Below are 20946 nucleotides of genomic sequence, written 5' to 3' on the forward strand. Positions count from 1 at the left end.
ACGATATTCCCCTTCCAGAGTACCAGGCGCAAGCGAAGAAGGACTCAATCGCATTCGCTATAGAGAATTACAAGGTGAGTTTGACCGGGTGTTTTTCCTGGATTGCACTCAATGGTTGACGCCTTTCACAAAATGGGGTACCTGCGGGCGTTGTTACGCCACGTTGACTGGAGAACATGATTCGGACTCTGCCTTGGCGAAACATTTGGAAAGCCGCCGAAAGATCAGCACGGCGGCGCTCGATTTCAGATCATCTGGAGGACTGTGAGTCATGAGGGCGATCGATATAATCGAGCCTGCCAACTGATGCCCTGCTTCTGCATGTTGTGTAGACTCCGATTGCTGTCCTATGATGACAACGGGAAACCGAGGAAAGACTTATATCCCTGCCCCTCCTGGTTCCATCGATATGGTCCAGTAGGCGAATTGCATGGTGTAGCGACTCCAATATGGACGTTCGTGCTGTTGGCGTGTAAAATGGGGCAGGGTAAGAACGGATTCGGAGGATTCTGGTGATAGCGGTTGTTCCGGCCAAACAGTGAGTGGATCATGCATGCGATTTTGTGTAATACCAGTCAGCTGATTCGTCGATTTTCGTCAACAGGTAGTCATATACATATTCTTTTTGATCAGTTGTTGTTTTATAGGACGTCTTGGAATCGATCGGAAAGAGGTTTCAAAATAGGGTGTCATCGGAGCGGAATGATTCATATGTTCGAGTACATGTCCTTTCATTAGCTTTGTATTCCCGCTCCTGGCCTACTATCATGACGATGCCGCATGAAGCCCTGTAAACATTGGCCAATGAGCTACTTTGGAGATTCCTGAACAATGTGTGATTCAGAGTCTGCTTGGTCGACTGGAAGATCACTGAGATTGCTTTGCCATAATAATGCTCTCTTCCCTCCAGCTAGATCCACTACAACAATGATAGGACGGAGGCAGCCTACTAATTTGAAGGATCCATGTCCTGCAGCAAAATCACAGTTCTATAGCATATTCGGACGATAAAGCATTGCTCATTGTGAAATAGATACTGGGACATTCCGTATTCTGGAACAACAGGTAGCGCGTTGTTTCGTCCGCCTCGAGATGTCTCGGAACGTCCATCAGCAATCGGCACGCGCGGACTGACCACCAAAGGGTACGATATTCAATACGCTGAATCCGAATTGAATCTGCTTATATACTGGTTTGCTAGCTTGATGTCATAACTATGACACAAGACCAGTGACATGGATGGAGTCGTCTTTGTATACACATTATCTGGAAACCTTAACCATGGAGATTATACTGACAAGTCCCTTAGACGTATATGGAATTTGCCAAATAGTTGAAGAAAAACTATTACATAGACCAAGACTTGGTGTCTCGCGCAATGCCTCAATGGACCCATGCGATCAACTTTAGCATGATAGATCTCGCATCCCCCAGATATCAGCCTGTGTATGTTTGATACGTGACAGATCCTTGAGATGGTGGTAATCATCCGGTATCATGCTTGTAGCCAGCATGCATGATACGATTAGATATCGAATATCCGGCGGGATCTGAAAGATTCCAGCTTCGTGCAGTAGGTATTCTCAGTATCTTCTGGACCGTGAATTATTGAACCAAGATGCCTGAGCTTGGTCGGTTGGCCTGAATACCGAGTAATGTCCTTGTAACTACCCGTTTGCGGGCTAGCTTCGACCGCATGCATGATCGACGAGGACACTTGGTGGCTGGTTGTATACTCGTGATACACCAGTTCTGGGGATATTAGTTAACACGCGGACTTTTTGCGATACAGTGTTCGTTCGTGATATGCATCGACAATAATTACAGGTATGTCATCCCCTACTTCCAAAGGACCCCTGAGCCGATCTTCTCTTGGATCGCAAATGTAAAACGACATTCACGCATTTGTTCGCCGGTGGCGGCACTTTCGCTGTATGAGACGATTGATCGGTACTTGAGCGAACTTGTCGTCTGGTCGCTTGGATCGGCCTAAAAGCTTCACCAGTGTGTGCTCCAGGTCAGTATGGGTAGGTTCATGGGTTAATCGCATCGGCATGCACGAAAAATGTGTGACATCGTTCATCTCCCTCGGTTCTGGAATTTTTGGTGAAAGTGGCGGCGTCCCCTCCCAGTCACCTTTGCTGCTCAGTCCTATACACCTGACCCCCAAATTGATAGATCTCATCGTTTCGTCGATGCGACCGATGCATATGCCCTCCCATTGTGATCTCTGCATCGTTATGATTAGGTGTGTGGACAAAGGGAGGTCTCTATGCATAGGAACGGATGGTCTCGATCAAGCTCCCTGGATTCAGGATTCTCGGTGGAGAGGGCGCTCTTCCCCACAAGGACATGGTTACTACCGGGATTAGGCTATTATTGATCTGGGCCTAGCAACCGGATACAATAAGGCACGATCTGGTGTTTGATGCGCTCTCATGATCCGTAGCGAAAGTACTCGGGACCGTGGATACCCACATCATCTACTGTGAAAAATAATGGAAGGAAATTTCCCGGTAAGAGGCAACGCAACTCGGGTCGGTCAGGACATGCAGCATTCCCTCATGCATATATTCCGAGAAGCGTAACCCCTCAGTGCATTTCCCTGACGTATACCTACTATCTACGAGAAATGCCAATCAAGTTTGGGCAGTGTGATGCAGACTTCGGTGAATCTGGACGATCTCATCTCTATTTGCAGCTAATGAGGCACTCATTCTAAAATCACCTTGTGCCAGTGGTAGGTATGCATGTTTCGAACGCGATCGCTTGACCACCATGCAATCCCTTGGGCACCAACGAGCTCTACTGAAGGACTTTCGCATTTGTCATGTATGCGCAAACGTCTATTCGATTATGGCTATGCTTGACATGTGCCCTCGCCACCAACTTCGCCTATGAGCTCTTACAGAATGGTCTTGAGCGACATTGTGTTCGATGGCGTCCTCACCCGTTTAAACAAGTCCCAGGGTATTTGGGTGTCCTCGACCAAGCCCTGTGAGTGCATTCCGAACGTGTGATGCTATGACGAAGCGTCAGTTCGAATCCTGGTTGTGAGTGGTTATCTCATTCAATCTGCCACTTGGTGACCCCGTGCCAACACATGATCGTACTCGGCGAGTGCATGCATAAGATACTTCCTCATTGATCCTTAGTGCTCCATCTATCCATTCCTCAGCTGTCATAGTGGTGTTTCCATATGCATACGATGTGGAGAAGAGCCTTTGGCGAGTTGCACCAGGATGAGCCATTGAAGTAGGCACGCCACAAGAGTTTCCCTTCCCAATAACATTGGCAAAAATCACTATGTCCGAGATCCGAATCGGCACGCTTGGCCAATGACCGAACGACCACCATTCGACTCACCGCCCTTCTGGGAGTCGGATGTGTGATTTCTTTGAGTATCATGCATGCGTGGAATGGATCGTCGGTCATGTTGACGAGTAGTGGCGATTCGCGGGAAGTACCGCGTATGCTGCAGGCAGGGGTGCAGTGTAGAAGCCCGATCCGACAACATGGTCGGAGTACGTATTTTTCGCTAATTCAAGCACCATTGTACGGGTCTGGACACCTTTTGCCTGGTATGTTAGACACCGAACGTCCTTCGCATAAGAGGAACGTCTGTTCGCTCAGCTCGTCACTGAGCTTTGGTTAACAGTATTGCCACTTGAGTGCAGGTGGCGCTACCATTGTCTCTCGGTATGTGCGGAACACCAATCGTCCGAGCATTTTCCCTCCTTCTGTTACCCTAGCAGACTCTAGTGGACCAGGGCTGTCTCCTGGCTATGTCAAAGGGAATGCATGCATAGTGGGATCTAATTGTCGCACAATTTCAGTCGAAATCAATTTGGTGTGATTTCAGGTTTGAGGCGGGGTCGAAATTGACGTGACGCGGGTTCATTTTCACTTTCAATTGTATTTATCTTTTTTCATCTCAACTTGGTCAAACCATCATAGCACACCATGTCTATCCTGCCTTCATACCAGAAACATCAAATCAGCGCGGAAGAAGCGACTCCGTTATGGTCAGCCGCCGAGCATGAGGAACGAGATGACGGATCCTCTTTACCTCCTGCTTATCCACCTAAGAACGACCCCATTGTAGGATCCAGTGGGAATGAGCAAAGGGAGATTACTTATATTTTGCATAACAATTGGGGAGATAACGAAGAAGCATTAGGCCTTCTCGGCAGGACGAAGGACGTAAGCTGCCCGGGCTCAGAGCACTGTGACAAACATATTATCCATAGAAAGACTGATTCGACGGAATTGATATAGGAGACCATCGAAATCGTCAAAAGGGGATTCCCCTCTTTGGCTAAATACCCGTCCAACCGGATCGAGTTCTACAAATGGCTAGATTACAAAGATCCCAGGACAGGATGGGACAAGTCGAGATGGGTGAGGATCTTTGACGAGGTCTGGCAACAAACTATGTACCCACCTACTTCAGCGGTAGGAAACGCAGGAGAAGAAGGACAAGGAGAAGAAGTCAAATTACCAAAGGAACTCAAAATCAAGATCGGAGAGAAGGTGCATGATAATGCCGGCGAGAAGGAAAGGATGTTCATCTGTTTCTGCATCACTGCTGTCTGTATATTGTGTATCATCTTCATCCTGTACTTTGGGCTGAAGGCGTAGATCAATACACTTCGTTCAATCTCTCTTCATTTCTCTTGTATCATTCGTGCTCTGTACTTTGCGTTTCGTATGTACCCTTCTGTATCGCCTCTTCCCTTTGTATTCCAAATAGCATCCCATGTACCTCGTCTCAGCAGGTCGCCGATGAAGATCTGTGGATAGTGAAATTCATCTTTCGCTCCACCATAAGCGGTGCATTGCTCTAACGACATCTCCGCACATCTCGGCCGTACCTGTACTGCATAAAACCCTGAGCCAAAGCCGTTCCGGTAACATGCTTACTTTTATCCTATCTTCCGACTTCGAGGTACTCGAGTATGCACCGCACAACACCCCTTGATTCTTGGCAAGCTTCCATTCCACTATAAACTCCTTTCATGCATACACCTCACCATAAAACCTCATCTTTGTCTTCGTCAATTCATCTCCGCTAACCAGAACGTTCACCCGGTCAAGATGTCGTTATTGCCTCAATACAAATCCGATGCGACTCACGAGAATCACGAGGAGAGCGTACCTCTCTGGGCCGCCGACAACGATTACAAACATCACGACTCCGGAGAAGACGAAGAGAGCTTACCTGGATACCCGCCCCAGCCTATAGCAAGTGGAAGCGGCAACAACAGCGGCAATGCAAGTCAGGGTAGGGTACACAACATATCATACGTCTACGTCAAGGCCCGTGGACCGAACGAAGAGGCTTTAGGGGTATTGGGGAGGACCAAAGATGTGAGTCTAGCCAATCTACAGTATAATCACAGGCGAATCTCCTCAGGAGCTAGCATCAATTGATGATGCTGATATGTCTCATGGCTCAGGACACCGTGGAGATCGTGAAAAGGGGGTTCTCAGAACTGGCTGCTATCCCTTCCGAACGGATCAAACTCCAGATACCCTCTCAACAGCCAGGCAGAGAAGGTCAATGGGTCAGTATCCTCGACGAGGCATGGCCTCAATTCCAAGATGATCCCCCGAAATCACTTAGGGTCAAAGTGGATGAGACGCCAGAAGAGACTAAGGATCGTAAGTCGAGTGGACTCGAACTCATTTGAGTGCTTCATCCTTATACGATTCCACAAGTGTAAAGCGCGAGATATCATATCTGACTGATTGTCATCTCTTGGAATATCCCATAGGAGAAAGAACGGAAACGGCTATAGGATGCGTCATCATCTCCCTGGTCATCGCTGTGGTGTTATACCTCATCTTCCAAACAGTGGGAGGCAGCAATGGGCCTTCGGACAGTAACAATGCCACAGCAGGGGGAGGAGGCGGGTATACTGTGACTCAGATACGGACTGTCACTGAGACCGCTACCGTGACGATGTAATTGTAGCTTTCTCCAAGGACAGGAGGTAGATGGTGATTGGTATGACCTTTGAACTGTAGCTATAGCGCTGGCCGTTCACCCTTGCCTGTAAATATGTAAATATGAGTCATTGACGATGGAAGATATGACAACCCATGCATTGTGAATGATTGTGTATACTGCAACATTTCTTGATACTAGCACATCACGCCGAATCTACCCATTCTATCGATCCAGCAAGCGCGACGGTCGAAGGTAATTTACCTGGACTGGGGGAAAGTACCGTATATTTTTTCTTCTGAGCATCAACAGCGGTTCTGCGAGGAGAATTTCCACTCAGTCAATATCTCTCATGATGACAATGTATCGAAGTTTGACTTACATAACGATGAAACCCAATACTTCCCTCGTTCCGATCTCCTCAACAAACGGAACTTCCTCCATATCTTCCTCGTCCTCCTCTCCTCCTTCAGCCTCAGCTTCCCCCTCCTCAATTTTGGGCTTCTTCTCGGGCTTTGTTCGATCAGCGGGTTTGATATCCACTATAGCTAGCACAGTATTGAGGAGTCGCACAACGTGAGCTGGACCTGAGGGATCCACTCGGGTGAGTCGAGTAGGGGATAGTGTGCGCGATGAGCCGAGTGGTAAGGCGGATGAAGGTGCAGAATTCTCTGAAGGTATAGAGAAGCTCGGTCAGTTCGTATGTCACTTAGCTTGGATCAAGGTGAAGGAGTCCGAGACAAGGCAATGGACATGATGGGAACCAAAGAAGGAAAGACGATTACTGCGGGGAGGAAGCTGGGGAGAGAGATAGGCCAAGTAAGGGCAACAAGGGACGTGACGAAGGGCGGATGCAATAGGTGAAGATGGAAGAGGATGGAGAAAGAGGGAAGGGGGTCAGCGGAGGGAGAGAATGAGAGGCAAAGCGAAGCGAAGGAGAGAAGGAGAGGGTCGGGAGAGGAGAGGAAGAGAGAGGAAGAGAGGAGAGGAGCAGGGAAAGGGAGGGAGGGGAGGGGAGGGGACGCGAAGCGAGGGGAAAGCGCGCGAGTAAGGAGGGGACGAGGAGAAAAGGGGGAAGGGGAGAAAAGGGCGATGAAAAGGGCAGAACACGGGGCGAGAAACGGGTGAGAGGGGAGCGCTCCACATAGAGGAGAGAACATGAAGCGAGACGCGGGCGAGACTGGCGGAGGAGATGTGGGAGGAAGATGAGACAAAGGACGAAGAGGGACGAATGCAGCGATGAACAAGAGCAGAGTCGACACGCATACGTTCGGTAAGCCCCAGCGGAGTCGCGCCCACCACAAAAGGATGCCATTCAAGTTCAAGTCGAGCAAAATCAAGTCTAGCCTACTCACCTTCTCCAACCCTTAGTACTACCAAAGTTTCCCAGCCAATTTGAAAACTATAAGGGTTCAGTGCCCCGTCCAGACCGACCATCTTGCCCATCAGGGAGGATATTTCGGTTGGTAAGGGTGGTTCGCCGTAGAAATAACTTCTAATTTGGAACGAATGGACCAGTTCTCTCGCTTGATCATCCAAGTCTACTACTCCTCCTGATTTGGGTATTCTGACTACGTTGACTCCGCGTGATTGAAGGGAGGGTAGTCTAGATAGATCGATATGTAGCTTTTCGTGTCCTATCACCAGGATTGTGTCGACTATCACGATCAGACAGATCAGGTCAGCCAAAAGATCTCAACTTCGAAGTAAGAGCTTACCCTCGAACGCTTCTACAGCTTGGGAGACCAGAGTATACCTTGCTTTTGGGTCATCCTTTTTCGTAGCTAACAAGGGATTTGTAAATGCGCTGGAAGTATCGATTATCAATCCCGAAGCAAGAGCTAAATTTCAACCTCGTTAGTCAAGCCATTTGAGTCAACCGATATGGCTACGTACCCATCTTATCCCTTTCACAACGCTTTTGCCAATCCTGCCTCATCCGCTCGATCAGGACTTTCCATACTTCTGCGTTCTTGTTACTGGGCTCCAGACCGCCCAGCCACCATCCGACCGTAGGGATGTCCGCAGAAAGGGTATTTGATGGCGTCGAAGTGGGTGGAGAGCCGAAGGGATGCGTTAAGTGGTGTGTCGGTATTGGGTGAGAAGGGGTGGAAAGGGATAATGTCCCCGGGATCAAGTTTGATGGCTTTTGAACAGTCAGCCTGGTGAATTCAATTTCTCGCAGTAATGACCAAGCTGGGGTATGACATACACTCGAAGGATCTAATCCACCGACGCCGACTGTCCAGCCCATCCCGCTGCTCAGAGCTAGATTGACCAAATTCTTCACTACTGTCGTCTTCCCCGAACTTGGTGGTCCCACGACCATGACTCTAGGGCCTCTTTGTATGTTCTCCCCATTAGGAGTGTTCCCTAATAGATATCGCTTGGCCAGTATTCGCGTACGTTCCAATGCGAGGTGTACATTGAGGATCTGAGGATGAGTGGTTGAAGTCGACACGTATTGAGAAGCCGGTAAAGAGGTGACTACATCAAGAATCAGTATGAGTAATAGACTGTCAGGGGAGGAAGAAGAAAGCACCTTCTAATCTCGCTTGGGTAGGGGCGTATATTGCGCCTTTCGTATATCGATGTATAGGATACCAAGACGCCTGGGGTAATTCTTCGGAATTAATGAAAACCGGTTCGTGCGAGAGGACCTAAGTGTTTGGTGAGTAGTCAGTATTGAGTGGATCTGTGAGTACATTGCTCTGACTCTTCTGCTTGTACAGAGCCTTCCTGATCAACAATGAAAGGGGTTGGAGTCTGGAATGTACCACGAGGAGAGGGACTGGGCGATGGGAAGATTAGAGATTGAAGATGACAACATGGTAGGGACATTTAGCCTCGAGCTTGATCTGTCTTCTGGACGCAACATATAAGAGCAGGCATGCAGAGCCAGGTCCTGTAGATCATATTTGGCATAGCAAGGCAGACACTGGAAGTATAAACGTATCGACGAAGCGGGCATTGTCAGTTGATTGCCGAAGGGAGCAATGAAGTGGGAAGAGAATTATCAGCTCTCGCTTCTTGGCAGTGTATTGAGAAAGACAAACTCACATAAAAAGTAGAGAAGTTGAGAAAATCATATATATCCGTCGATACAGCTTATCACTGGGGACGGGAACGGGGACTCACTCTCAACGCTATGTTCTCATCGGCTTCCAACTCAAATCTCCATTCTGAACCAGGTTCTAAGTCGATGAATATCTGTTCTTTGGGAGTTGGGTCCGACATTTCTGTATGATACAACTCGACCTCGTCTTTAGTCACGGTGGTCAAATCAGTAGTAGACAAGTATATGTGAGATACAGTCCCTAAAGCTAGCTTAGATACTCATTCGATGAAGATCAACAATCTGTCGAGGCAGAGTCAATCGCAAGTCCGTAAATACCAGAGAGAAAGGCGCGGAAGCAAATGTTGCATATCCCTTCCACGTGTCACCCACTGGTCGAGCGGGGTCTCCATAACACGCACAAGCCAAGTTGTGATAATGCGATACTGTGGCCACCTATCTCCTCTGTGCTCTTTCGATACATGTCATCTCTTGACGCTGCCGCCAGTCGTTGGACCATCCCTTGCACCGACTCGGCTGGATCATAAGGTATCGATCCTGGATAACAGCCGCTTGAGGAGTCTGGTCAAACTGTTCTCACTTCAACCCCGAAGTTCTCATCTTCCGATCGTCAACAAGCTTGGATCTAGCCTAGGATGTCCGGACTAGCTGTGAAGCGTCTGAGTGGGTACAGCTTTCCTAAAGTTTCAGTTGTTAATCATTTTCATTTACCAACGACTACTTGTCATAGTGAAAGAGCTCGCAGAGATTCAAGCGAAGGGAACACCAGAGGGAATAATACTGCTTTCGGCGGATAATATGCAAGAATGGGTTTTCTTGATATCCGTCTTGGGGGACGAAACGATATACAAGGTGAGTACTCCTGCCCTGCCAAAGACATCCTGATAAACTGGTCAGGATTAACACTTTGAAGTGAAGCTGATTCGCAAATTGGGTTGATAGGGAGAAACATTCGCTCTGAGGATGAAATTTGGGAATCGGTATCCCATAGATGTACCCGAGGTCAGTCATTGAACTCTACGCATACCTATTTGGCAAGATGAGGCTGATCATACACTCGGACCAGGTGACCTTTGTCGCGAACGAACAATATCAACCGCCTATACATCCCCACGTCTATTCGAATGGACACATCTGCGCTTCGATATTAGGGACCGAGTGGTCGCCTGTCTTGAACGCTGTGGCTATCTGTATAACGATGCAATCGATGTTAGCGTCCAACAAGAAGAGAATAAGGCAAGCCATTTTCTTAATTTTTTGAATGAATGCATTTGTGGCATATTGATCATAGACCTTTATAACCTCATTCCAATCCGATAGACCCGAAGGGAACGATAGATACGTCAAGACTGCGCCGAGTAATCCGAAATTGACGAGATGGCATTACGACGATGATGTGAGTCTTCGTCAGCTGTCATCCAATTTCCGAAGGCTCAGCTGATATGTTTCTGTCCGATAGACTGTATAGTCGATCATTCGCAAATAGGGGTATTTTGTGGATAAGAACATTAGATGTTATCTGTAAAACGTATAGATCAGTCTCATAGCGGTGCTTGTTTGTTTGTTGTATATTCTTTATGTATGTATATAGTGGCCTGCCACGCTATGTGATCGATGATTGGAATGTTGCAAATCATACATATGATACAAATCTCGTGAACATACCACCTGCCATGTCTTTGTCGTCTATATATCAAAAACCCGTCAAACCGATGTTTAGGATCTCGCCAAACTACCTAATCTAGCTAAAGAATCCTCTGATACCTCCGCTGAAGGTTCATTGCTTATCAGCTTCATCCTCATACTAGAACATTGCGTTTCACTCCCATCCTCCCCTCGAGTCAGTCCCTTATTATGATGACTCTGATCTAGCTTGAGTTTGAAGGCCGACTCACCCCTTATGAAAGGGTTATGATCTCTATCTCACACGAATCCACCTTCTTTCAGTCCGTTGGAAAGTGACTCACCCTCTTCGATAGAATCAGACTGGGCGACCTATACGCAGAAGCAGAACATGTCCAGAATCAGTGCTCTTTCATTCGATTCATTATTCACTGGGTGGATTAGGCAAGTCAGGGGAAGGCGACATACAATCTTGAGGACTGCTTTTTTGGATGATTCTTGTAATTCTCCAGCAATAATCAATTCGTCGAGGATCTGGACATTTCAATAACAATCAGTCCCGAAGTAAATTAGCATGGGCGTCATTGGTGTGGTGGTGGTTAATCGTAGATGATGAGAGGGTATTCACGTACAGCATATGCTTTTTGGAAGTTGAAGATCAGATCCAATTCGCACACCTGTCATTCAGAGTCAATGTTCAAATTCCACTTTGTACACACCGCCTGTCACGCCTTGTCCGGACGAATAAGAGAAGCAAAACACTCACATTCCCGAAATACCTATCCAGCACTTCCACATATCGATGTATGACCTCCAGCGTGATCAACTCGTTATCGCCAGGTGATATAGAGGTTATGAAGAACAACGAAGCGTATCGACGATATATGACTTTGGTGTCTGCGAAAAAGTACAGAAATATATCAGCTTGTTCGTCATTTCGCTTCGAGGACTTGGTCGCTGCCCTCTTTCTCGTTGAATAGAAGTCAAGTGAAGTAAAGTAAAGCTTATTATTCGATGTAGGCATCTAAGCTCACCTTTGTACTCTAGGAAATTACACATCCTCGTCCTTCGCGCCAATACGAGCTGCGTGACATCTTTGACTATCTTGGCTTTTGTTTTGGGCGGTAAAGTCTGGAACCATTTCGCCAGACGTACTTTCCCTTCGAACGTCAAAACGGTGGAGATAGTCAGCCCAGCTCGACTCAGCTCATCTTGGGCAAAGCAGCGATTCTTATTGCAGCTGATGAGTTGATACACAGACTCACCTTGACGGGATACTAGCATTATATAATTGAGCATCTTCGGTTTCCTCTCTCGCAATCTTCGGAGCGATAGCTATGATACGTCCTGCAGCTCAGGTACTGGCTTCTGATCTAGATGAATGTCTCGATGATTGACGGCTTGATCGTATATGTGATATGTGATAAAGATATGCTTGCAGTTGACATGAATCAAGGCGAAATGCAGAACGGTAGTTAGCTGTTGTTGAAAGGTTAAATGACGCGTGGACCTCACCGTAACCAAAGTGGCACAACATACAAGCAGGTGAGATTTAGTTGAATGTGTTCGTTCGAACATCGTTCCTCATACATACACATGCATAAAAAGCAAGAAATATAGAATACTAGCTACTAATACATTCTAGACTGTCCATCAACCTTGACATTGACATTGATCATACTACCTAATATCTATACGAACTCTTCTCATTTCTATTCGTACTATTACTACCACTACCGCCCGCCGCCGCGTAATCGCCCGCAGAATAACTGGGGGGCCTAATAGACCCTTGATCCGGTTGTAGTTGTTGTTGGTGTTGTTGTTGTTGGTTGTAATCCTGTTGATATCCACCGTTATACGTACCAACTATATCCTGTCTCTGCCCTCCACTTGCACCGTAATCCATCGGAGAGACAGGCGACCGTAACAGACTGCTCTGAGCAGGATTAAGCAGATGCTGAGGTGACGGTTGATGTAAGTTCTCATTGGCATGACCATAAGAAGGTTGGAATTGATTATCATCATACCCTCCTCCCCTAGCACCAGCACCAGCACCAGCACCAGAATCATTCTGACCGAACGTTTGACCTGTATAATCCCTCTCGTGTCGCCCCGTATTTTGATTACCCGTAACTGCCATTCCGATAGCGCCAAGACCGTCGTCGTACCCATCATACGGATCTGCATTTCGCACTTGCGGCCCAGGATCATTATAGTGCGATTCCGTCGAGCCGAAGGAAGTGTCGTATGCGTTCTGCATCTGAGTCTGAGGTTGGGGCGATCGAGAGGACTGGATACCCGGCGTAGGCATTGACATTGCGATTGGTGCTTGGGGAGGGTAGGTGTTGGTATTGGTATTACCGTATGGCTGAGTGGAAGACGATCTATACGGGTCGGAATATTGGTTGCCGTAGTCTTGCTGGTTGTACTGATTATGCTGCGGCTGCGAGTATGGGTCGTTATGATTGTAATTGTTTTGACTATATGGATCTTGGTCTATTGGATGATTGATTCATGTTTATTAGTACATTGTTTGGCTTCTCTTTGCAGCTTGCGAATATACTCGTGGTTCGATTGGATGATCTCGTGTTTGAGATCGACTTAAATGAAACATACAATGTTGATCTTGTCCCCCATACCCTCCATGCCCTTGATCACTTCCATTCCCATATTGCTGATCGTAATACCCATTCCCTCCTCCATATTGCTGCTGCTGCTGTGGTCTGTCGACTCCTCCACCACCCGCTCCTACACCGACAAAATCGCCCGCCGTAGTCGTGTCCGATAGTCGCCTCGCTACAGGCGGGGGAGCAGCTATATTCTGATATCCATTATTCGATCCCCATCCTCCCGGGATATTATTATACTCATTCGGAGGCGACTTGTTCGCTCTTCTTCCATATCCCATTCCAACACCTTGAAGTACACTTCCATCTCTTCTCAATCCTCCTTGGGTCTGCTGCTGGTGTTGTTGAGGTTCAATCAAGTATTTATCTTCACCATCATCTTTGACTAATTCCTGGAAAGACGGTAATCCTTGTTCTTGCTTCTGTTTCCTTTGACGCTCATTATCAATCGCCATCATCCTCATCTTATAATCCTCTTCGCCTCCTGCATTGTTATCGTACCTATTATTATTCCTGCGTTTCGGATCCCCACCTTCGTCTCGGCCCCTGCATCCCCCACAACAACTTCCAATCCCGAAGAAACACCCACTCAGCGCTAATATGATCCAGGCTGCCAACGTCAACCAGACGCACATCCCTATATCGGCCGAAGCTCCTGAGACGTTGTTGATCCGGGCTCGGGCAATGTAGAACATGGCCAAGTCGAAGATGAGCGCCAAGAGTGTGACTCCCGAAGCGAGAGTCGCCATGGTGGTAGCCCAGCATATAGCGAACGTCGGTGAATGAGCGATTAAGCCGAACAGGACAGCTAGGACGGCGAAAGCTAAGGCGACAACATGCAGGATGAGGACGTAGGTGAGGTACTTGGTCACTGCTTCAGGGATGTCGAAAATGGTCACTCCGAATACATCATTGGGATCTGCAGCATTCCCGTCCCTAAATCAGCATACAAATATATCTTCATGAGGCAGGACGTCAACTCACCAAATTCGTACCCAACTTGGGGACCGGTACAAGTCGACGTCCCATCTAGCGTATGACAAAATCCCAACGTGCCCAGCGTTATCTCTCCACTATATTGTCCAGAGCTATACGTCGCTTTGAGGAAGTTGAGCGATTTGAGTAAAGGTGTATTGAACGATACGACCGCCAGTAGGATCGCAGCTATCAGACAGACCAGAGTACCTGGGGTAGCATTCCTATATCGTATTGCCATGCTGTAGAGCCTCCTCTGAGGTGTTCTTTGTTAAACTGACGCGCTTGATCACAGTGACGAGCTCTCTGCTCCCCTCTAAACCGCTCTCGCTCGCTTTCTAATGGGATGTTTTCTACAACTGTAGGCTTTGAGCAGACGATGTTTGCGATTGCGTTGTGCCAGGAAAGCGAATACGATCCCAATGCGTTACACTGCAAGTTGTGATCCGAGCGATGTCTTCAAGAGTCTCCGGCACCCGGCTGGAAATGATCCGTTGTCAAGGTATCAAGGGCACAGATCAGATCTCCTGAATGGCTGAAGCGATTCCTCCTTTCTCCCCTTTATACAAATCAAAGCCCTTTCAATAGCGATATTTGGACGGTGTATCGTGAGCCGTGAATCGTCCTGAGCAGTAGAGAAGATCAGGGCAGAGTATAATTTACGATTTTACTTTACGATTTTACGATGTACACAGCTTAAAGCGTCTATGGGATGACACTAATTAGACAGGCTAAATGCTGTGCACCTGATATTCTGGCGCGTCAAATGTCAACTGGAATCCGAAGGCTGGTACTGTATCGACGATATCACGTGTCCCACCGTTCACTTCGCCCGAAGTGAGAGTTCAGTTCAGACGCTTCGAAGAATGTCGCCGGAGGACTGTGTCCACGATATCTACATGATATATATATGCATGATAATAAAAGAGACACATCTCCATCCGATGGCCTCTGGCGACCAATATCCCGGAACATTTCAACGGGGACTAGCCTGAAAAGTCGGTTCGCATTGTCAGTCTGCAATCAGGGATCTTTCGCCTCCAGTTTGTGCGGCTTGGCGATATAAATAGACACATAGCATGGTCTTCGTGATTCATACAATTTGATAACATATTTAAGTAATATACAATAATACCCATATTGCTTACTCCAACAGGCTTCCATCCGGAACTGACCATCAACATCCGGAAACTCATGCGACCTCATAATCGGCCAACCTCTGGCTCCTCACGAGCGATCGGGATTTCGAGTCCTCCTGAGAGTACAAGAAATACACAAGCTCAGGATCTGGATTCGCCTTCTCCATCTCCCTCTCCCAGATATGGGTGATCCCGAACCACCGGCCGAATGAACTCGAGCCGGATTTCGTGGTGTGTTGATTGAACTCCGTGCTCGTCGTCAACTTTCGGATCTTTTCCAACGACCAGGATTCCTCTGTCAAACCTTCTACGACGAAATTGTATGCGTCTCTGGCGGCTTGTGATTTGATCTCGTCAAACGTCTTTGGCGCCCAATCGGATTTCGATCTCAGTCTAGCGCTTACTCGAACGTCTGACATACCCCCATAGGATCGTATTGACCTTCTTCCTCATGTCAGCTGGCGGCCAAGCACACCGGACTCGAGCGGAGGACGATGGACGGCGCCCTCGGATCTCGCTCGTCGATTTATCTGGATGAGAGAAAAGTCCTGGAGAAGCAGGTTGGCGAGAGGAAGATGCATGTTGCGTCTGAGTTTGTGTAGCGTTGGAGCGGCGAGGTGGCGCGGGGTTATCTGTAGGGAAGCTTTCCCGTAGAATTTGAGGTGCGCTTCCGTTCGAGCGAGCTTTACGGCTTTCTGTGAAGGCCGATGAAAATGACGGCGACGGCGAAGAAGAAGCGGCGTCTGGCTTGCCCTGCACAAGGAATCTGCACCCATCCTATCCGACGGATATCAGCCTGCAACAAGGGCAATCGTGGCGATGGATCCGAGACGACGGCTCTCGCCTTCAGCCAATTCAATTCCGCCAGCAGACATTCCTCAGCATCATTCCGTCGTTGGTCCTTCGTCTTCAGCCGCCGAACCTCTTCTTTCAGCGCAGTAATCACCTGATCTTTATGTTGGAGGGATATCCGATAATTCGAGATCTCTTGTTGCTGCTTCTCCCACTTCTCGCTCAAGAACTCCTTGCTGAAACCCTCAAACATCGAATATAATTGTGGGTTCAGATGAGTATTTGGCGTCTACTTTTCCAACATCAATCATCTTGCTCTCATCAACACAGAGCAGTAGAGAAGATGGATCTTTAAACTTGCCATCAGAGTTGCCGCCTCGCGAGCAACCGGTAAATCCCGATCACCTTCACCTTCATCATCCTCATCGTCTTCTCTAGGTCTTTTCCCTTTCCCTTTATCTGCTTGAGTCAACCGAGGTAACTCAGGCGATCCTTGCCTACTCGTCAGATCATCGATATCACTATCGCTTCCGGGACCAAGACTCGGAAAAATCGTTCTTTCCGTGTGACCGTTCCCCCGTTGTCAGCTAGACAGTTATCGATTCCTTACTGCATGATTCTCACTGTATTACCCTGAGTCCTGGCTTCAGCTCCAATGTTCGCGTCTCCATCGGTGAAAGCAGGCTTGGGCATCTGGAGGATCATTGAGATCAGCTACAGCTCCACAATCAAGAAGTCAACTTCATTCTTCAAAGGAATTCAGCTGACGTCAGCTCCTCCATCTTCCTCATACTTGATGTCGTTTCCCGGGCCATCTGCCCTTACCGTTTCCTCAGTCGAGATCTCTGGAGCAGTATCGACCACCCAATTCATAGTCACTCGATACTGGGTGAGTCTGTGTAAGGATTTCGCGATGATGACTTCTTGGAAAGACCAAATTGAGCTTGAAGGATTTATTGTATTGCAATTTTTCGTGCGAAGGAAGAGGGGCATTTCAGAGTGATGATATGTTGACAGATTGTTTAGACCATTTTGATTAAGACAGCTCAAAGGAAGGGTGTCGTCAACCAGTCGCGTGATCGTCGGCTCCGCAATATTCGTATGGTCTGTGCGGCAAGAACCCCCTTTGGCATATATACTTTCCAGCTGCCCTTGCAAATGGTGAGCATTCGATAGACACCGGGTGGCATCTCCATCGTACTATATCAATAGACGGTTTCTCACAATTTACTACTCTCAGACTCGCAACCATGCCAAATATGTATAAGACATTATCTCCTCAACATCAGCAATGACAACTCAATGTTATCGTCTCTCCTGGATCATCGCCAACAATTTAACTCTCTTCGCCTCCATCTCTTCTAATTCAGCTTCATCAGCCAACCTCCTCTTCTTCATCGCATCAACCCTTTTCCTCTCTTCCTCTTGCCTCATCGTTTCTTCCACAGCCTCTCTGTCGTCAATAGCTTTCATTTCCGCTTTCTTCGCAATCGAGGAATCGGTAATAATAGCCAATTTCTCCTGAGTCTTGAGTATATGATCGAGATTTTGGATTTTGTCCTTGAGCTCGGAGATTTGCGCTCGACATCCCTTCAGAGCTTCCTCTCGAGAGATCAAAGCGTTCGTCAATTTGTCATTCCTTCCATCGAGAATGTCATTAGTCTCTTTGAGCGCTCGTATTTCTTTTTTGTCAGCCTGACTTTCCTTGACGATCTCGTCGTATCGGGCCTTCATCTTCTCTCGATCAATCTCGAGAACCTCGTAAGCATCTTGGCGATTTCGGGCTTCCTGTCGCAACTCGTTCAGCTTCTGACGAAGTTTTGCCGAATCGATTCTGTCCTTCGAAAATCGTTCTGTCAGATCCCCAAAAGCTAGTGCTAGCTCAGCGTAAGCCTGATCGGATTCAATTTTCCTTTCGTCAATCATGACATCAACCCAGGTAGGAACGGCCAAATCTTGTTCTTCCACTACGAAGCGTCTTTGCCTTCTCTCGTTTTCGTCCTGATCTTGGATCGCCTGCGAACTTGCGAGTGGTGAGATTGATCGTTTCCGAGTATCCACGTAGCCCTACCTCGACACGAATATCAGCGAAGCAAATGACTTATATAATAAGAAGGTTTGTTTCCAGACGGATTCTCGACTCACCTCATCAGAGTCAGACTTCACCGTTTCGTCGTCACTCGCCTGCTTTTGTTGATCAGCCCCATTGGGCGTATACTGCGAATTGCAATTCTCTAGCACCTCGAATTCATCTTTTCATCACAATTAATCCGGTCAGAGGCGGCGTTAAGCTACACGCGTAGAGGGAAGGCACGCTCACCCGCTTGCTCCTTTACATCTTCGTTTGCCTTGATTTGGATAAGGTCATCTTCCATGACATCCAAGGGATTCCAGACATCCAATCCGTACATATCATCATCTGTCATTGCGTCGCCGTTCATATATTTGGAAGGGGCGTCACAGTCGAGGAAGGGAGAAGGGGTTCTGGAAAAGTAGGTTTCTTGAGACATGCTGTAAATCGGAGGGTCTCAACTATACGTGGACTTCCAGGTGAATGGCAAAGTAGACCTTTAGAAGAGCGAGAAGCAGAAAAGAACGAAGAATGGGAAGGAAAGGAATGGGCCAGCTTGCGCATCGTTCGTTTGCTCGTGCAGGTCGAAATACCGAAGTACGCACGGACCCCATCAATATTCAGTTTGCGGCGCGTGGAGAATATGATGATATGATGAGCAGAAGTACGGCAGAACAGGGGTATGCATGTGCAGGGTATGTATCAAGTCAGTCAATGGAAAGAATCTATACGTATACAATGGTCACTTTATCTGATTTCGATCGCTTGTACGGCCTTCTCAATGCCTTCGGTCGGCTGGGATACACCAACATTACTATACCTCTCGAACATCGGGATCGTCCGATGACCCGTCGGCGCAGCTGAGGAATTATCTTGTTTCTGTCGCTGCAGACATGGGAGAATCATTAGATCCTATCGACCGAGGGCAGACAAACGACTTACCAAAGCCGAACGATCCAATCCTGCTTCTAATCCTTCTAACAAAGCACAAGCTTTCTACAGATCGCATCAGTTCGCATCAGATCTCATCAGCTTTTCTACTTCTTCGGCAAAGAAAGGCACACGAAAGCTGACTCACGCAAAGATCATTCGAGGATATGTAACCACACCTCAGACAAGTTTCTGTTTTGCATAGCATTGTCTGTCAGCTACCAAACCAAGGAAAGCGTCTGGGGGGAGTAGCTCACGCATCGCTTTCATTCCCTTTTGTACGCTCTGCTCTAGCTGGAACGATTCTCCTGAATGTATGATATCCACTATCGCACTGGGCCGTATCGCCTCTAAGTCTTTCAAGAAGACACGAGCATGCCCACGATAGGCTATACACGAGCGTCCGTCAGGAGGTATTCCGCACTGCGCTGAGTTAGGGTGACTCAACATACCATCTGGGGAGTAGATACATTCAGTTGAGAAGTAGGTGAGTTTCTTGAAATATGCATACCTACGGGAGTGTCAGCAAATTCCAGATTCGATCGATCGATGACGATATTTGGACATCAAGAGCAGACTCACATGACGATCTCCTTCTCGTATGCGTATTTGAAAGGTTTACTTCGTTTGATCGTATCTTCGGACCGGGTAGTCACCGCTGTACATCGTCCAAGACGAGCAATATCACCTCGCATTACTATTTCCCCCATGGTCAATTTGACTCTGGACAACACGATCGATTTGAATGACAAGCTTACTATTCATCAAGACCGTCTCAGCAATATCATCCGCATTATGTCCTGTGACAATATGGTCCACCCCCAATTGCGCTGCTCCCCGATCGAGTGCTTGTCTCCTGAACACACCGCAGAATGTACCTATCACACACCATAAGCTAAACTTCACTAGTTGTAACAACAGGCCAAAAGCTTACAGTTATTACGTCGTCCGACTTGTTCTACGATCTTATCCATCGTCCACCCGTATAACTCATTGTAAGACAATATTTTCAGGGGTAAGCCATATTCCACTTGATTCTGCTTGACAGTCTGTGTACAGGTTGTCTATCAGCTGTCTTCGGACTCTACGGCAAAACAAGTCTTGGTTCACCTCGAGGGAATCATCCCTGTATCCCGTTATTCCTTCATCAATGGAAAGGAGGAACAGATCCAATCCATAGTCGTAACGCTTGTTCAATACCGACAACACATGGGCGAGAACCGTCGAATCTGCAATATAGTCCCTGGATGGTCAGCTATATCTGACAGATAGAGATCATATATCACGGGAGATGGACGGGCATGACTACGTACCTTTGCCCCCACTTGCACCTATTGCTACTCTTTCACCTCGTTCAAATATCCCTTTGCCCTCGACGATGGTATTGTGCACTTCAGTCTCGAATACCTCGAAGAAACAATCTTTGCAAACTTGTTGGCCCGTCTTCGGTCGTTTGACTAATGCTCTGGCAGTACGACATAATGAACATGGAGTTGGCGGCATTGTTTCTTGTCTTTGAGGGGTTGTCTGAACGCTATATCGCTGTGCTGTTCGTTGTGAGAGGCATATATGGAAAAGCATCCATGTCATCGCGAGAAAAAGTTAAAATAGCAAGAACTCGATTGGGTGGCAATAACAAACCTCGAACCACAAACGCGGTCACCACGTGAGTCTGACTTTTGATTTCACCTGGGAAGATGCCCTCAAAGCATCCTTCATGCTGCTCTTCTGTACGGAGAGAGCTATCTGTGAGGACGAAACTG

At 47.6% G+C, this 20946-nt stretch overlaps 9 protein-coding genes across 9 annotated transcripts; 3 read left to right on the top strand and 6 right to left on the bottom strand.

Annotated features, from left to right (window-relative positions):
- Window positions 1-3963: 3963 nt before the first annotated feature.
- I303_105797 (uncharacterized protein) lies at window positions 3964-4641 on the top strand (the record flags this gene model as incomplete). Its single annotated transcript, XM_018409109.1, has 2 exons — window positions 3964-4203; window positions 4279-4641. 2 exons carry the CDS (start codon window positions 3964-3966, stop codon window positions 4639-4641), a joined length of 603 nt encoding a protein of 200 aa, XP_018261381.1.
- A 456-nt stretch (window positions 4642-5097) lies between these two features.
- On the top strand, window positions 5098-5971 carry I303_105798 (uncharacterized protein; the record flags this gene model as incomplete). The annotated part of the gene is made up of 3 exons (XM_018409110.1): window positions 5098-5370; window positions 5460-5664; window positions 5778-5971. 3 exons carry the CDS (start codon window positions 5098-5100, stop codon window positions 5969-5971), a joined length of 672 nt encoding a protein of 223 aa, XP_018261382.1.
- Window positions 5972-6155: 184 nt separating this feature from the next.
- On the bottom strand, window positions 6156-9187 carry I303_105799 (uncharacterized protein; the record flags this gene model as incomplete). Its single annotated transcript, XM_018409111.1, has 8 exons — window positions 6156-6267; window positions 6333-6621; window positions 7306-7608; window positions 7669-7791; window positions 7847-8096; window positions 8163-8437; window positions 8493-8610; window positions 9089-9187. The coding sequence occupies 8 exons, from the start codon at window positions 9185-9187 to the stop codon at window positions 6156-6158; spliced, it is 1569 nt and encodes a 522-aa protein (XP_018261383.1).
- A 474-nt stretch (window positions 9188-9661) lies between these two features.
- On the top strand, window positions 9662-10494 carry I303_105800 (uncharacterized protein; the record flags this gene model as incomplete). The annotated part of the gene is made up of 6 exons (XM_065969243.1): window positions 9662-9689; window positions 9757-9878; window positions 9969-10028; window positions 10093-10262; window positions 10347-10422; window positions 10486-10494. The coding sequence occupies 6 exons, from the start codon at window positions 9662-9664 to the stop codon at window positions 10492-10494; spliced, it is 465 nt and encodes a 154-aa protein (XP_065825315.1).
- A 248-nt stretch (window positions 10495-10742) lies between these two features.
- Window positions 10743-11948, bottom strand: I303_105801 (uncharacterized protein; the record flags this gene model as incomplete). Its single annotated transcript, XM_065969244.1, has 7 exons — window positions 10743-10795; window positions 10994-11021; window positions 11118-11183; window positions 11282-11326; window positions 11416-11546; window positions 11684-11809; window positions 11915-11948. 7 exons carry the CDS (start codon window positions 11946-11948, stop codon window positions 10743-10745), a joined length of 483 nt encoding a protein of 160 aa, XP_065825316.1.
- A 385-nt stretch (window positions 11949-12333) lies between these two features.
- On the bottom strand, window positions 12334-14492 carry I303_105802 (uncharacterized protein; the record flags this gene model as incomplete). Its single annotated transcript, XM_018409114.1, has 3 exons — window positions 12334-13145; window positions 13266-14195; window positions 14261-14492. 3 exons carry the CDS (start codon window positions 14490-14492, stop codon window positions 12334-12336), a joined length of 1974 nt encoding a protein of 657 aa, XP_018261386.1.
- A 951-nt stretch (window positions 14493-15443) lies between these two features.
- I303_105803 (uncharacterized protein) lies at window positions 15444-17055 on the bottom strand (the record flags this gene model as incomplete). Its single annotated transcript, XM_065969245.1, has 6 exons — window positions 15444-15697; window positions 15795-16167; window positions 16223-16471; window positions 16571-16679; window positions 16793-16875; window positions 16951-17055. The coding sequence occupies 6 exons, from the start codon at window positions 17053-17055 to the stop codon at window positions 15444-15446; spliced, it is 1173 nt and encodes a 390-aa protein (XP_065825317.1).
- Window positions 17056-17487: 432 nt separating this feature from the next.
- On the bottom strand, window positions 17488-18692 carry I303_105804 (uncharacterized protein; the record flags this gene model as incomplete). The annotated part of the gene is made up of 3 exons (XM_018409116.1): window positions 17488-18249; window positions 18328-18434; window positions 18503-18692. The coding sequence occupies 3 exons, from the start codon at window positions 18690-18692 to the stop codon at window positions 17488-17490; spliced, it is 1059 nt and encodes a 352-aa protein (XP_018261388.1).
- Window positions 18693-19000: 308 nt separating this feature from the next.
- On the bottom strand, window positions 19001-20686 carry I303_105805 (cytoplasmic tRNA 2-thiolation protein 1; the record flags this gene model as incomplete). Its single annotated transcript, XM_018409117.1, has 10 exons — window positions 19001-19138; window positions 19196-19249; window positions 19332-19375; window positions 19441-19572; window positions 19636-19694; window positions 19766-19880; window positions 19942-20061; window positions 20118-20232; window positions 20294-20412; window positions 20497-20686. 10 exons carry the CDS (start codon window positions 20684-20686, stop codon window positions 19001-19003), a joined length of 1086 nt encoding a protein of 361 aa, XP_018261389.1.
- Window positions 20687-20946: the final 260 nt, after the last annotated feature.

Source organism: Kwoniella dejecticola, chromosome 7 (genome assembly GCF_000512565.2).
Source record: "Kwoniella dejecticola CBS 10117 chromosome 7, complete sequence".
In the NCBI taxonomy this organism is placed as follows: domain Eukaryota; kingdom Fungi; phylum Basidiomycota; class Tremellomycetes; order Tremellales; family Cryptococcaceae; genus Kwoniella; species Kwoniella dejecticola.